Genomic DNA, 16,917 nt, shown 5'->3' on the forward strand with positions numbered 1-16,917 from the left:
AGCTCCAGGTGGGAAGACCCCCCTCCCCAGCCCTCAGGGTCTCTCTCTCATCATCTCAGTGTCCTGCTGATCGTGAGGCTGTGTTACAACAACGTGCTTATTCCTCCCATTCTCCCATTTCTTGTCACTCTCACTTTCAGTCAAATGTCTCTTAGTCTTCAACTTGGATTGTGATAGAAAAGCAAAACCAGTGGTGTTCTTAAACATGTACTCTGTGCAAATATTATTATGTCTCTCATGAAGCTTGTTTGGATTCAGATTTATAGAGAAGAGAAAGCAGAGTTCAGAGAAATGCCTTCTCCATTCTACTCCCCATAGGCACAGGTTCAGCCTCTGTAGGTACGCTTTTCCAGATTTGAAATTTTAGTAGCAGTACCTCTGTAAGTCCAAAACTTTTGTCTGGGACTTTTCTAGCTTATTTTTTTTGTTTTAATTTACCATATTGTGCAAATTTCTTATTATTTATATTTAAGAAAGTACTTTAACAAAGTAGCAAAAATTTAACAAACTTACTGTTCCACAGTATCTAGTTATTTTCTCTTTGTAAATGAAATGCAACCATTTTCCCATTTCTGGCCTTTATTTTTACATTTCTCCCCTTTTCATACCTTTTTTTAAAAATAATTGTGACCAGCTTTCAGAGAATTTTGCTATGTTATAGAATACCTAGAGAATGAAGAATTTCTAGTGCTCAAAAAATGACAATCTGTAATTGCAAAAATTACAAAGTAAGACTTCCTTATTCAAAGATATTATTTCCTTGGTTCTATGGTTTTTAGAATCTGAGTTACACCTGAAATTTTCTACAGTGGTTTCTGGGACTATATGTTTTTAAAGATTCCTAAGGTAAACACAAAGTGTAGTTTGTCATCAATCGTTGTTCTAAATCTGAATCTTAAGAGATGTTTGCTCTCTGGGTAACAATGCAGGCAACATAAAGACACTGATAAATAGTAGGTGAAGGGGCAAAAAATGACCTCCTGCTTCCCTTCATGACCAGGTGGATTTGGGGATTAAATGGCTTACTTTCCCCTGAACACTCCTTTTAATAAATGAGCATTGGTTTCTCTGATGTTGGTAAAAGGAGCAGCATGACCAACAATCTAACACTTTTTCCCTCTTCCACGTCTCTCTCAAGGATGAGGAGGACTCCTTCGTGATGAAAGCTATCATCCACGCCATCAACGATGACAACGTCCCAGGCCTGCAGCACCTCCTGGGCTCCTTGTCCAACTATGACGTTAACCAACCCAACAAGGTCTGATGCTGTCCTGCCGGGGTAGTGGGGGTCGGGGGGTCATGGTGATTGGGCACGTCCAAGTCCAAGGTGGAAAGACCCCATCTGCTCTTCATTCTCCCTTACTGTTGTAAGCTCCATACTGTGGGGAAAATCACTTCTGCTTAGAAAGTGAGCTGAGTTAGGAAGAAGGTCTTTTTGCATTGAGGGCCTTTCTACACGCACCTAGCACTCGCCTCTAACCATGAAAATTTAAATGTGCTCATCGTGCAAATGAAAATGTCACTTTGGATTGTGAATCCAAAAGAGGAAGTTGTTGTGTCCTTCTGACTGTCTTCCATTCCTGTCACGCAGGACAGGAATGTGTCCTGTGTCTGTGGAGACACAGGAAGGTATCTGGGGCAGCAGGGGTAGTTTGGGCTTTTCCTTTCCTACCAAACCTGAAAAATAGGTATTTTTTTTCCTTGCCTTTTCCAGCATGGGACACCACCGTTACTTATTGCTGCTGGCTGTGGGAATATTCAAATACTACAGTTGCTCATTAAAAGAGGCTCAAGAATCGATGTCCAGGATAAGGTCATAATTCTGTTTTATTGCAAAGGAATCAATTTTTTAAGTATTTCCAAATGTCTCTAATCAAAAGGTAATAGAGAAAAATAACACATATGCCCTACTTCGCTTCTCAGTTTCCTATAAAGGAAGATGAACTACTTGAATAGCCTGTTCCTGTCTAACATGTTACAGAGAAAAAGGCAAACATTCATCTTCCTCGTGGCTCAGTTGCCCGGCATCATCCTTTCTTTGTGTCCTGCCCCAGATTGACTCCTTACTGATCATATTTACTCAGCGGTGTTATTTGATGTCACATTGAAAATGTTTTAATTATCCAATTAATCTCATCAGAAATGTATTTGCCCGCACATTAATTAGGGCAACAGAGTAAGGAGGTGTAGACCACATTGGAAGTGTAGACACAAGTGATGATCAGCTAAGCGTCATTACAACGGGTCTGTCATCAGCTTCCATAGACTTTCAACTGAGCTGTAAAGGGACTAGATCTGGCCCTTGACAATATAGGGAATTCTAACCAGAAGTGGAAATGAAGGTTTTAGGAAAAGAAAAACAACTTTTTATTTCGAAATAATTCTAGATTTACCAAAAAAAATCTGCAGAGATAGTATAGAGAGCTCCCTTATCCCTTTCACCCAGCTTCCTGGAATGTTAACGTCTCACATAACCTTGGTCCCTTTGTCAAACTGAAAAGTGAAATGGGGTTTTATTCCTCTTGGGAGTTGCTCCTTTGGAGTTTGTCATCACATAGGAAGGGAAATATAGCAACTGAGTGATGTTTGCCTTCAGATCCCGTCTGGGAATGTGACTCTGCCTTGGTTTTTCTACAGGGTGGATCCAATGCCATCTACTGGGCCTCTCGGCATGGCCACGTAGATACCTTGAAATTTCTCAATGAGAACAAATGCCCTTTGGATGTTAAAGACAAGGTAAGGCCACCTCTCTTCTTAAGGAAAGTAATAAAAGGCATGCCTTCTGCATCATGACCCAAAGAACAAGGATTCAGGACCAAAATCTTCCTACAGAGAATTTAAGTAGAAGTTTCTTTTTGCTGGTGGCTTAGTCTAATATTAAAATCAGGGGGATTTCCTGGTGGCGCAGTGGTTGAGAGTCCGCCTGCCGATGCAGGGGACGCGGGTTCGTGCCCCAGTCCGGGAGGATCCCGCATGCCGCGGAGCGGCTGGGCCCATGAGCCATGGCTGCTGAGCCTGTGCATCCGGAGCCTGTGCTCCGCAACAGGAGAGGCCACAACAGTGAGAGGCCCGCGTACCGCAAAAAAAAAAAAAAAATTTTTTTTAAATAAATAAATAAAATCTGATTTTACTTGAAATCTGCCAAGTGTTTTCCATGTTATATAAGCAGTGAACTATCTTCCCCATAACATGAAAACTCAAAGTTCAGCCAGAAAGACAACCGGAAAGTGACCTGAGTCCTGGTCCTCTTCTCGACCCGCCATGTGCACATCTCTACCATTCTCTTCCTCTTTGATGTGACTGACTGACGGTGCTGACCTTACGATCACTGGCACTAGAAGGGTTAATGAGACAATGCAAGTAAAGTAAGGCTTTTGGGGTAAAGATGTTATCAGAATGATTGGTTTAGGAAGATACCTTACTTTCACGTACCCATGTTTCATTCAGTCCACACAGCAGCCCTGTGAATTCATTGCAGGGCTGGGACCTGAACTTAAGATTCCTATTTTCTCATCTGTTATGTATTCCATTATGCAACCCCTCTCTGATTCTACTACTAGTAGACTGATTTGTCATGTTCAGTCAGGGCTGCCACATACAGTTGTATGGATGTGCACTGCACCATATCTAAGGGAGGACATTTACATTAAAGACATACGTTTATTTTTTTTCATTATTATTTTTAAAATATTTATTTATTTATTTTTGGCTGCATCGGGTCTTTGTTGCAGCACTTGAGATCTTTCGTTGTAGTGCGCGGGCTCTTCGTTGTGGCCCGTGGGCTCTGGAGCACGTGGGCTCTGTAGTTGTGGCTCGCATACTCGGTAGTTGCGGCGTGCAGGCTTAGTTGCCCCATGACATATGGGACCTTAGTTTCCTGACCAGGGATCAAACCTGCATCCCCTGCATTGGAAGGCAGATTCTTAACCATTGGCCCACCAGGGAAGTCCCAACATACATTTATTATAACAGTTTTCTGCCGGGTGGCAACAAGTATCTCATTCTGTTATGTTTTTAGATCAGTTTATTCTGACAGTTTCATGGCAGATATAAAAAAAATCTTAAGGAAGTTGCATCTATTACTAATGCATATAATGTTATTGTATGGGCTAATGGTAATGTTTTTTAAAATCTCTGAGAATGTAAGAAATGACATTCTAAACATAGACAAAATGAAATCAGAAACTTGGTACTAAATAAAACCCTGTGTTTAAAGAACTTAATTTTAAAAAAGGAATTTTGTGTTTTGAAAAAAAATCACATAGCTGGAAGCGTCAGTATATAATGAAAATTGAGACCAGCTATCACAAGAAAGGGAACGCACTCTTACTTAGGGAGGGAGGGTTATCACACACAGGATGAGCCAGGTGTGTGGATTTAACGCTAGCTACATAGTGGGTGCCCCACCCCAGGGTCCTTGGCCCAGTCACCAAAGGGGCATCTGGCCTGAGAGGGGCAGGTACCACCTCAGGGGAGGAGGTGGAGCCAGGCGTGGGTGGGAGTGGGACGGCTCCCAGGGGGCTCTGAATCTTTGGCTGTGTCTTTTGCAGTCTGGAGAGACAGCCCTTCATGTGGCAGCTCGCTATGGCCATGCCGACGTGGTTCAGTTACTGTGCAGCTTTGGCTCAAATCCCAACTTCCAGGACAAGGTGGGTCATGGTACCTGATGTCCTCACTTCTTTCTGCATTTTGCATGGGTATACAGGCAGCCAGGTGATGTGTCTGGGTCTTACGGAGTTTTATCCAAGTTAGGTTTTCTGCTTAGATTACAGAGGGCAGGGACTCGAGCAAAAGCACTAACATTCATTCATCCGTTCATTAATCCTCTGGACAACCCTATAATTCTCATTTTACAGATGAGGAAACTGAGGCAGAGAGAGGTTCAAGAACTTGTCCAAGGTAACACAGCTCAACGGTGCTGGAGCCGGTGCTCAAGCCCACCCAGTCTGGTTCCAGAGTCTGTGTTCGTAACCACTACAGTACAGCCGCCTCTCATAGACAGATACACGTGTCTAATGATGTTGATCATGAATATGTAGACCTCACGACCAACCATTTTTGTTAAAGCTTGGTTGTCTTGGCCCCTTCTTTGCCAGAGCAGTAATCAATTTATGTGACTCATCTTTATGCTATATACATGACAGGAATCTTGGGGCATCAAGATTATTCGAAGAGTTCCTGCTCAGAGAAGGGCTGTCCCATGGTTAGTAGTCTCCAATGAAGTAAAGGACAGACAGCACTTTTACAGGACAGATGATATAAATCCACCCACGCAGAGGCTCTGTTGTTCAGAAGAGCTGAGCCATGGTTCCAGTGGGCTCCGCAAAGTCAGTTGTCAGTAAAATGCTGAGAAAGCTGAATTCGAATTAAGGAAAGCCGTCAGACCCATGCCCGTTATTTCACATTAATGTTTTGCTCCAATAGCTACGATCTCTTTCAATCCGCTGCCTTGAGCTTGCTGCCAGGTTTGGCCAGGACTCTCACCATGCCTGTACTTTCTTTCATAGTCTTGCATTCTCCTCCTCTATGTACTTGTCTCCTTGGCCAGGAAGAAGAAACACCCCTGCACTGTGCTGCCTGGCACGGCTATTACTCTGTGGCCAAAGTCCTTTGTGAAGCCGGCTGCAATGTGAACATTAAGAATCGAGAAGGAGAGACCCCCCTCCTGACAGCCTCCGCCAGGGGCTACCACGACATTGTGGAGTGTCTGGCTGAGCACGGAGCTGACCTTAATGCATCCGACAAGGTGCTTAGTGGGTCAATATATCCCACTTGCTGAAAAGTGATCTGGGGGGCTGGAGGGACCACAAGACTTCTCAGTGACTTTACCTAAAATAACAAACTTGAGTGCAACAAGTTATATCATCCTTTCTCCTCTCCAAAGATTCTGTGATTCTAGATTCTGTTTAATAATTAATATTCATTGGTGGGGTGTAACAAAATTTATGAATTGGTCAGATGACTCGGGTCTCTATTTTTAGCCTTTTTAGCTTTGCAGCAGGTACAGTGATGATCACAGAGCCCAAGACAAATCCTCATTTAGGACTGAAATTGGCAACACACTATTAATTTGTAGATAGACAAAGAAATAGGTGGTTTATTTACTTCCATCACCTGCTATTTTGTAGAAAAACAATAAACTATTCTTATTTGTTTGGCAATCTCAACTCCAGGCCAGGTTTTCCTTTTTTAATGAAGCACATTCAGCGTAATCTGTTCTTACAGTGAACTCGTACTTACAATGAGGCTGTGATGTTGCTGCGTATAGTTAGATCTGGCACACTGTGGTTAATTTAGGAACTGCCACTTGTGGAGTATTTTCTGGGTACAGAGAAGTAGCTCTCAAGTGGGGTGAACTTGCCCCCAGGAGACATTGGTAGTGGCTGGAGACATATTTTGGTCGTCACAGCCAGGGTGAGGCATCTAGAAGATAAAGACCAGGGGTGCTGCTGAACAGCCTACAATTCCCAGGACAGGTCCCAAATGTCAGTAGTGCCGACACTGAGCAAACCCTAGAACAAGTACGTTACAGAGATGTATCCACACTCCCTCTACCCAGCGCCTACAACTCAACACGCTTCTTCACCGGGGGTTCTAGAGCAGGTGAATTCCCGGACTGATGCTCCTATCCATGACAGCAAGTCGCCTTGCTGTCTCAGTTTCTCCTGGTGTCAAATAAAATAATAAACTTTCTACTTAGGAAGTTAGTAAACATGGCTGAGCAAATGTTTGGAAAAGTGTTTTTCAAATACTTGATAAAAGAGGCCATTGGAGTACCAAACGTAACTGAAGTCCTATAAATTCAGAGACAAAAAGGAGTGTGGAGTCTTCCTACCCGAATGTACTGGCCAAGCCTGGGTTAATTAAGCTGACGTTCAGCTTGGTCTGGGATTATTCAGAGTGAGATGTATGGGGCCTCGCCCCGACCCCACCAGGAGTAAAGTTCACGGTTTTAATCCTCCTTCAGGCTTTGCAGTAATGGTCCCATTGCCAGTTAAACCTGGCCCAGTGCAGCTGGAAAGGGAAGCGTCCAGGCCCACGTGCCCAAGCGAAAGCGCTCACGGCCCTGGTGTTTGTTGCAGGACGGACACATAGCTCTGCATCTTGCTGTGAGACGATGTCAGATGGAGGTCATCCAGGCTCTCATCAGTCAGGGCTCTTCCGTCGATTTCCAAGACAGGCATGGCAACACCCCCCTCCACGTGGCCTGCAAAGATGGCAATGTGCCGATTGTGGTGGCCCTCTGTGAAGCCAACTGCAATCTGGATCTCTCCAACAAGGTAAAGCTGGAAGGAAGATCCCTGCAGAGTCCGTCTGTGTCCGTCTGTCCACGTGTTTCCGGGTTTGGGCAAGTTTCTCTCTGCATCTTTTCATTGTTCGAAGTCAGTATTGCTTATATGAACCTGTTCCTTTCTATAGGGCTCTCCACTTTAAGTATATTTTACATCTGACTTTTGAATAATTTCCTAGAGTAACAGAAAATTACATTAATAAGTACTTCCTGCTAAGCCTGGCTTACCATTTATGGGCATCGAGAAAGAGAGAGAGTGTGCGTGTGTGTGTGCCTGTGTGCGCACGCACGCGCGTCCCCTCCTGTAATTAGAGAACATGGTACAAATTGGGGCATCTTCCTGGAGCACTAAGTCTTCAGGAAAACACCTAATGAGTTCTGATGGGATTGAAATTCCTGGGGCCAGATTTCTCCACTTTCCCCCACTGAGAGTTTTATGGTCAAAAGTTCATAACGTCTTTTTTGTGCTTAATAAGTTTGGTAAGACCAAGGGGATACTATCATTTGGTGAATGATAAAGAAATAAAAATCCCCATATGCTGACTCCTAGAAATTAGCTAACACCTTCTCTTTTCCCTGAATACCATCTAGATTTTCATTACCAAATATGATAGAACAGTTGGATATTCATGTGGTTTCAGCCCTGTACCTGTATGAAAGGCAAGCACTATTCTGTTACGATTATGTTAAAAACAAAGTCCAAGTAGAATTAATTTTTTAATTGCAGGAAATGTTTGTTTATAAACGGTAGACATGATACCAGCAGAATTTTATTAGGATTTGTTTGAGGTAAAAAGAATTAATATCTGAAACAACTGGAAAATGATGCTTCTATCAAAAAAAATAGTCCTCTTGCGTATTATGTGATTAATTCTAATGGGAATTGAAATTGGTAATCTTCATATTCTGGAAATATGAAAAGACAATATACTAGGTCTTAACCATTAGCTGCTGGTTGCTTTCTTAGTTTATCCTATTCTAACCTTGCCAAGTCAGTTATATAAGTGGCTTAAGGAGGAAGCTAAATGTAATATTAAGCAGCATCAAGACCTAGGCTTTCCTTCCAGGAGTCTTTAAATGAATAAAAAGCAGCTTTAGGAACCTCGTGGCACTCATTTGAATACCTTTGACTTGGCCATTGTACACCACGACTTTGTGGGTCTCACGCCTTCTTCAGAAGGGTTGGTGTCAGCTTGTTTTCCTGTTCATTTTTTCGCTGTTTATTTTAGGAAAGATGCTGGGGGCTGTAGGGGAGCTTAAAAGATGCACAGAAGAGTAAGAGAAAGGCATTATTTCTCCAGAAAGCACATCTGGCTTTACACGGTCTCACCCCGGTAGCCGGTTGTCAGCGTGGAGGTGGCACAGTGATGGCCCATATCCCACAGGCAGACTGTCACTCCTTTCCCATGCTGTGTCCTGCCTTTTCCTTACCTGGACTCAATTCCCCCGGAGATGAAAATGTTCATTCAGATCCTACCCCTGTCAGCAGTATGTGACAGGAACTTGTCACTATTTTTGACGCTCATTGCAGTGAAACGGACATGTCTTTTTCTGCATTCTTCTCATGTGAAAATCCGGAGAGTGGCTATTTACTCGGCCACATCGGGAAATGCAGGAGAGGAGAGGAACTAGATGATGCAGAGTGCACGGCCCTTAACCCTTTGTTCCTTTCTGGATTGGCTCTTCTTATCAGCGAAAGTAGAAAAAGCATGTCGATACACACGTGTGTGTGCACGCACACACACACAGATGCGCACACACATCCAGGAGCCTGCAAGAGAATTCCGTGCCTGCCAAGCATTGATGAATGCCCTTCTGTGACAACACTGTGCCAGGCGCGGGTGGGGAGCAGGGCTAGGCAGGGTATGGATGGCAGGGAATGGTTCTTGCCCTCAGGCTGCTTTTGGACAGACACACAGACATTTCAATATAACAACATCTCATATTGCAGTCACTGCTGTGATAGAGGTACAGGTGCTCCAGAAACATGGACATCTGGACATTAAAAAAACCGGGAAAACCTTTTCAGAGGTGATCATTTTAAATGAGTAGGACTTGGACAGATGAAGAAGAGGGGAAAGCATATTTCAAGAAGAGGAGGGAGGCAGCAAGAAAGAGGCACTGAATCCAGATGGTGAAAGACCTTGAATGTAATGCTAAGGAGTTTGGGTTTTGTTCTGTCAATCATTGGGGGCCATCAAAAGTGTAAACTCTCCTAGTCCATTTTATTCATCACACGTCTCTTCATTGACCTTCTTCCCTTCTCTAAAACTATGCATCCTGTAACCAAGACTATCTTCCTTACACAGAAATCCAAACTCTTCATCCAGGTCTTCCAGACCTCCTCCTTTCCTTCGCACTTTAACTCTAGGGTATTTGAAAGCTTCGTATCTGCTTTCTAAATCACGCTAGAAGCTAACAGTAAACAAAACATAAATTTGCACATACATTGCAGCGTTATTTATAATCGCAAGAAGTGGAACCACCTTAAGTGTCCATCCTCAGCAGGCTGGCTAAATGAGTTATGATATAGCCGTATATTGAATATTATTCAGGTGTCTGAAAGAATGTAATAGATTTCCTTATAGACGTGAAAAATTATTCACAACCCATTGTTAGGTGAAAAATGCAAGGGACAGAATAGAAGGTGGAGTGTGATTAATGTCTTGGCTCTTCAGATTATTCCTCTCCATTTATGGATTCATAGAGAAAAGGCTGGAAGGTTTGAGTAGGGCTAGTTCTGAGTAGGGGAACTTGGGGGAGGGGCAGGGGGAGGGAGACTTCATTTTTCTCCCATCTACCCTTCTATGTTGTTTGGATTTTCTACCTGAGCATGTGTTAACTTTCTAGCAGAAACCTGTGTTTGCACATGAACAGTATAAAGCAGAGATACCCACACTTCCTCAATTTGTGTCTTCCATAGTGTCTTAGGAATCTTTTTCATGGCTCCCCCGGAGCAAAAGAAATACCTAAAGTTCCGTTCTCATAACTCCTCAAACCTTGGACTCAGAGTGGACACCACCACCCTTATATCCTATTCTACGTGGATTTTCTCAAGATATTTGCCTCTTATCACAGCAGCGACCAACCCCCCGCTGTGCATACATGATGTCATTGAAAGGAAGGCAGTACCAGCTACTTTGAGACTTCGAACTACCTGGAGCTGGTAGTTTCCCTGGTGTCTGAACCTGCTGGTTCCATCAAAAATTTAAAATGTTCCTCAGCACACCATGAATTCACTGTAGTGCCTCCAGATGCCTTGGGTTTGGGAACCCATAGGCATAAAAAATGGTGGGTATGGCCTTGGAATTTCACCTCATTAGAGTGTCTTCAGTGGCTGTGCTTCCATGCCTTTTCCCTTTGCTGTATCTAAATTTGAACTGTGGTGCGGATCTTTCCGGAACTTTGGGGCCCTTGAGCCCTGACTCATGCCTCCTTTCTGCTGGCGCAGCAGGAGACTTAATTTAGTTATCTTATGATAAGCCTCCCACTCTTTCATCCTTTTAAGTTTTATTTTAAAGTTACTCTTTTAACTGAGAAATACTTGAAAATGTTTTGCTTGGCTTGCCTCCCCAAGGAGATGGCAAGTTTCTGGAGAAGGGAGACCTCGCCTCCTATTTCTTCTTGGAGGATCCCAGATGCCCCAGTGATGGCCCTGTGAGGTCACTCCATAAACGTCTTCCTCAGCAGCAGCCGTGAGGACTCTCCTGGGTCTTTCTTGTCTCTTCCAGTATGGACGGACGCCTCTGCACCTTGCAGCCAACAACGGGATTCTGGACGTGGTCCGCTACCTCTGTCTGACAGGCGCCAACGTGGAGGCGCTGACTTCGGTGAGTAGCCCTCTGGCAGGAGAAAGCAATTGCAAACCCCTCAGGCCTCGAGGGCACAAGGGGAAAGGTATTGCTTGCCAGCTGCACTCCAGAGCAGACAGGCTGCCGTTAAGCTTCAGCTCCTCCACTGCAGTTACGTAAACATTTGCCCACACAAACCCAGGGTAAGATCCCGAGAACGCCTCATCCTCTTCTTCCACCAGGTCTGCACTGCCAGGAACACCTGCTGTTTCCCACTGGCCTTTTCGTTTCCTGCGTTACGCAACACGCCTTTGTGTTTTCCATTAGGTTGTGTGTTTATCTTTTCTAAAAGTGCCCCCTCCTTCCAGGGAGGGAGGAGGAAGGCCCCCCAGCGTCGGGGGAACAGATGACAAGAGCTGTTCTCTCTTTTTTAAAAAAGTCCGGCTTTGCTCTTAGGCCCACAACATATTTTAAAATGAGATTTCTTTAAATCTCATTTCTTTAAATGTCTCACTCCCGACATTCCCCGTTCCAGACCTGGTACCTCCCTGCAGAGGAAACCCTTTGTTTCACATTTCAAGAAATACCAAAGAGGAAAAATATGTCCGCTAAGAGATAAGGTTGCTGTTTTTACCGCTGCGGTGAAACATTATCATTTGAGTTGTCTCTGGCCCAACAGTGGATTGAGTCTCCATTTGCTCATGTGGGTGATTCCTAAAACTCACTAGGACTTTGCTGACATAAAGTGTTTCTCTAAGGAGACCCATCGGAGTCTTGAAATATGGTGGCCAACCTTGGGAAAATCAGGGCTCTGAGGCTGGAGAGTCATACAGGGGTTGGCAAACTATGGACCACAGGCCAAATTCAGCCTGCTGCCTGCTTCTTTTAATAAAGCTTTACTGGGACACAGCCACGCCCATTGTTTACACATTGTCTGTGCCCATTTTCACTCTACAAGGGCAGACGAGCGATTGCAACAGAGACCCTGTGGTCCTCAGAGCCCCAAATATCTGCTACCTGGCCCTTGACAGAAAATGGGTACTGGCTCTTGGCCTAGGACATTGCCTCCCTGGCTGCGCTAATGTGACAGGGATGTGATTCCCTCCCCACAAGCAGTGGGTCTGTTCTCTGCAGTGTTGAGCCCCGAGCTGGGCTCTTCTGCAGGCCCAGTGCTTACTAGCGCTCTACTTGGGGTTGTCCCTTCTTAGGGTACCTCCTCGTCCATCACAAACCCACCTACCGCCGTGCAATGACCTGATGAGCCATTATCAAACCCTGACCATCCATGCCTTGGCACTCGGTCCAGCTACTCCACGATAGAGCACTGATGTACATTTTGATGGGGAGAAGTACTTTTTTGTTACAGATGTTGCCTCATAAAAAATAAACTGTCGGGCTTCCCTGGCGGCGCAGTGGTTGAGAGTCCGCCTGCCGATGCAGGGGACACGGGTTCGTGCCCCGGTCCGGGAAGATCCCACATGCCGCGGAGCAGCTGCGCCCGTGAGCCATGGCCGCTGAGCCTGCGCGTCTGGAGCCTGTGCTCCGCGACGGGAGAGGCCACAACAGTGAGAGGCCCGCGTACTGCAAAAAAAAAAAAAAACTGTCGAGGACGGCTGTGAAGATGCCAGCAGCTGCTCCTGCCTACCCGGCAGTGTGGGCCGGGACCTCTCAAATGTGTGACCTTCGGCCTCTGCTGGGTCCTTGGGCTGCCCCCTGACCACTGTGAGCCCGCGGTCATCTCCCCGTGCCTTTGGCCTCCCCTCAAGAGGCCCTCGGGTGTAACTCTGCTCCCCACCCTTCCCAGCTCACTGCAGGCGCTTCTCCCTGGTCCCTACGAGTCCACCACGGGGCCTCAGTCATTTATTCATTCAGCAGATACTGTGCATACACTGCACACCAGGCACAGAACAGCGAACACAGAGGGACCAAGCCAGGCAAGCTGCCCCTCCCTCGGGAAACTTCTAGTCTAATGAGAGAGAGTCAGACCCAAGGGTCACAGCTACTGGATGGGACCCGTGAGAATTAAGAGCCAGAGTCCCCAGGGACGTTTCCAGGAGTGTCAGGACCACTCCTTAGAGAGAGTGGAGAGAGGAGGAAGGGCCCAGGCCGGCGGAGCTGGAAGGACAGTGAGCTGGAGCGCAGCCTGGACTGGCCCGGCCAAGGTGGGGCTTGGTGGGGCTGGATGTGCATGGCCCCCCAGCGGGCATGGTGGAGACGGGGGTCTCCTAGGGCGGGGAAGCCACGTGGGCTCCACGCAGGGTGTGGGTCATCACAGAGGCGCCGTGCTGTGGGCTGAGGCCGGCTCCACGGAAGGACAGCTTGCTGCCTGTGTCATACTAGACTTCGTAGTAGCCGCATCTGACAAGGAAAAAGAAACAGGAAATTAATTTCACTGATATATTTTCATATGTTAAAAGTAACATATAAAGTAATGTATTTTGCCCAATAACATGCAAAATATTATCATTTTGACTTGTAATCAGTATTTATAAATTATTGAGATACTTCCAGTTCTTTGATTGAAGTCTTGGAAATCTGGGTACGTTTTATACCCACAGCACTTCTTAGCTCGGCCACGTTTCCAGCCCCGCGGAGCCGCGTGTGGGCTGGGCTGCCGCCTTATTGGACGGCACAGCCCAGCCCTCTTCGTGGGCCAGCTTTTCCCCTCTGCCTGACCGCAGGGTTCTTCCCGTCGGGCACCACCTCCCTCGACCCTATAGCGCCTCTAGCTGTTACCCTCCCTCTCCCAGTCTGTTCTCAGCCGGGATAACTGAGAAGAGTCTTCTGAAGGTCCGGTCCTCTTTTCCCTTCCCTCCCGCCTCTCCTCCGCCTGCCACAGTCTGTCCTCGACTCCCGGAATTCCCCCGACTCTGCAGAAACCCCAGTCACCTCGCCTTCAAAATTTTTTTTTCTTCTTTTTTTTTTTTTTTTTTTTTTTTTTGCGGTACGCGGGCCTCTCACTGTTGTGGCCTCTCCCGCTGTGGAGCACAGGCTCCGGACGCGCCGGCTCAGCGGCCATGGCTCACGGACCCAGCCGCTCCGCGGCATGTGGGATCTTCCCGGACCAGGGCACGAACCCATGTCCCCTGCATCGGCAGACAAACTCTCAACCACTGCGTCACCAGGGAAGCCCCAAAATTTTTTTATTGTAAAACAAAACAGATTTTTTTTAAGGAAAGGACATGAGCAAAAGTAAAACTTGGTGGATTTGACAAACACCTTTGTAACCCCACTAAGGTCAAGAGGTAGAATTTTCGAGGCCACCCCAGAAGCCCCCGGTGGCCTGCCCCAGCGGAAGCCCCACTCTGACTTCTGTGGCACTATTATCACCTCCTTCCGCACCTTTCTTTGTTGCCTTGCTCACCTGAGTGCCAGCAGTTATGTCTAGTTATCTCTCCAGGACACGACACTTCCTTGACACTCTCTCCGGCCTTGGGTAAGAAAATCCTACTGGCCCCTGCTTCCCCTCCCATCTCTGCCGCCCTCCTCCAGCTCCAAGGCTTCTTGCTGCTGTTCCACGCCCCCTGGCCGGCTGCCCTCCCGCTCTCTGCCCCCTGCTCCTCTCACCAGCCTCAGGGGTGCAGCTGCACTTAGGAACTCAGGTCCACGTCCGGGTCTCCGGCCCCACTTGTTCCCTGAGCACTGCGCTGGGACCCAGCCTGGTGAACACCACCTGTGGAAGGCCCCCCGCCTCCACGCTGCATCCTCTCCCTCCGGGTCTGCTCTCCTCCCTCAGTGTCTGCCCTTTGCAAAAGCCTTCTGCGTACATCCAATTGTCCGGTCCAGGAAATGTGGATGATCCCTTCCCTGGCATCACGCTGGTGGCCACATCCTGGATTCTTCTCGAACTCACAGCTCTTCGTCCTCTGCCTCCACTTGGTTAAAATCTCACGGTGTATTTCCCCCAGGACCAGCTCTGCCTCGGAACTGGTCCCTCACCTGTAGCCTCATGGCCCTCCTGACAGTTCTGACCCAGCACCACATTTATCATTCTGGAAAAGCCAGTCTGCCGTGGGTTCCAGTTGCAAATCATCCCGGGGCTCCGTTGCCCTCAGGATGTGCCCTCCATGGCCAGGTCCCTGCCCACTGCCCACCTCACCCTTCACCTTGCACCCCCTTGGCTATACCAAACTGAGTAGGACTCTTTGCAGGTCCGGGGACCTCGCTCATTCCCACCTCATCCAGTTGGTACATGCTGTTCCTTCCCTCTGGAACCTCCTCTGTTTCCAGCCCCACCCCTTGTACATAGTGCCCCCACGTACACACACATACCCCTGCCATGAGGCAATAAGACATGCTTCTGCCTTCACAGGGAGAGCCTTTCAGTGCCTAGGAGGCACCCAGGCACATAGTAGTGTGTGATGTTGGTGTCAGGAAGATTCCGGAACACTAACTCTTTGTCGTCTTGCAGTATCCAACTGGAGCCCCAGGACGCCTCCTCTTTCCCAGTCCCCTTCAGTGGGTGTGATTTGCCCCCTTTCTTGCTCTGTTGGAATTGACTGCTGATTCTCCCATGAGGCTGTGAGCCCTTGGCCATGATCACGTGTAACTTGTCCTGGTCTCCTAACTGGTGTCCGTGCTCCCATCCTGCCCTGTCCACAGTCTGTTCCTCACACAGCAGCCTGCCTGACCCTGTGCAGACATACGTCAGATCATGTCCCTCATCTGTTCAGACCTTCCTTCAGCGTAAAAGTCCTTGTGATGGGGACGTCCCTAAAGATCTGCATTGCCTCCCTGTCCCCCATCTCTTCCTCCTCCTCCCCTTGCTCCGCCTGCACCAGTCACACGAGCTTCCTTGATATTCTTCAAACATGAGAGTCATCCTGCTGCCTCAGGGCCTTTGCACTTGCTGTTCTTTGCAAGACTTCCTCAGGTATCCAAATGTCTTGCTCACTCACCTCCTTCAGGTTTTGACTCAAATATAACCTTCTCGGGCTTCCCTGGTGGTGCAGTGGTTGAGACTCCGCCTGCCGATGCAGGGGACACGGGTTCGTGCCCCGGTCTGGGAAGATCCCACATGCCACGGAGAAGCTGGGCCCGTGAGCCATGGCTGCTGAGCCTGCACGTCCGGAGCCTGTGCTCCGCAACGCGAGAGGTCACAATAGTGAGAGGCCCGCGTACCACAAAAAAATAAAAATATATATATATATATATATATATATAAAACCTTCTCAGTGAGACCTCCCAGACCACTGTGTGTGACAAGCAGGGCAGTGAGTGCTAGGATCGCTCATGGGCCAGCTGCAGACCTGGCACCTTGCTCAGGGGTGCATGGTAGCACAGGGCCAGAATGAAGAGATCCAGCTCCTACCCTTTTCCCTCTTGGACAGAAAGTCAGGGAGTTTTGGGACACTCTCAGCTCTTTTTTTTTTTTTTTTTCTTTGATGATTACCACTGCTTGCTTTTTCTGCACCTGGTACTTTGTTGGTTCTTTCCATTTGGTTTTCTCTAATCTGCTCAAGAACCTATGCAGTCAAGGTGTCATTTCTCATGCCGTAGATGAAGAAACCCAGGCTTCGGGAGGCCGAGTGACTGACCACACAGCTGGGGAGGGGCAGAATCCGGACTTAAACCTGGGTCCTTCTCACTCCAAAGTTCAAACTCTTTCCACTACACTGGCAGACATTGCTTTTGGAAGCCCAAACAGTGTCCTTTAGAGCAACATGTTTTGCAAACTGTGAAGTGCTGTGCAAACGTAAGGAATTGTTATTGATGGCTGTTTTCCTGACATTTGAGAGACTTAACAGTGGAGAGTAACTTGGCCAGTGAACATCCTCTGTCTGTGTGCTATGCAGATCTGAGGTCTTCAAGAGAAATTCATGGCCAGTCACACCA

The 16,917-nt window shown here is 47.2% G+C and overlaps 1 protein-coding gene across 1 annotated transcript in view; it reads left to right on the plus strand.

Annotated features, from left to right (window-relative positions):
• DAPK1 (death associated protein kinase 1) overlaps window positions 1–16,917 on the plus strand; it is a 208,939-nt gene that overhangs the window by 151,786 nt on the left and 40,236 nt on the right. Inside the window, exons 12-18 of the mRNA XM_082842193.1 lie at window positions 1,139–1,258; window positions 1,715–1,813; window positions 2,638–2,736; window positions 4,551–4,649; window positions 5,549–5,746; window positions 7,083–7,280; window positions 11,023–11,121. Of these exons, the coding sequence (XP_082698319.1) occupies window positions 1,139–1,258; window positions 1,715–1,813; window positions 2,638–2,736; window positions 4,551–4,649; window positions 5,549–5,746; window positions 7,083–7,280; window positions 11,023–11,121 (912 nt within the window). The remainder of the gene's footprint in view (window positions 1–1,138; window positions 1,259–1,714; window positions 1,814–2,637; window positions 2,737–4,550; window positions 4,650–5,548; window positions 5,747–7,082; window positions 7,281–11,022; window positions 11,122–16,917) is intronic.

Source organism: Leucopleurus acutus, assembly GCF_964270905.1.
Source record: "Leucopleurus acutus genome assembly, chromosome: 7".
Classification (NCBI taxonomy): domain Eukaryota; kingdom Metazoa; phylum Chordata; class Mammalia; order Artiodactyla; family Delphinidae; genus Leucopleurus; species Leucopleurus acutus.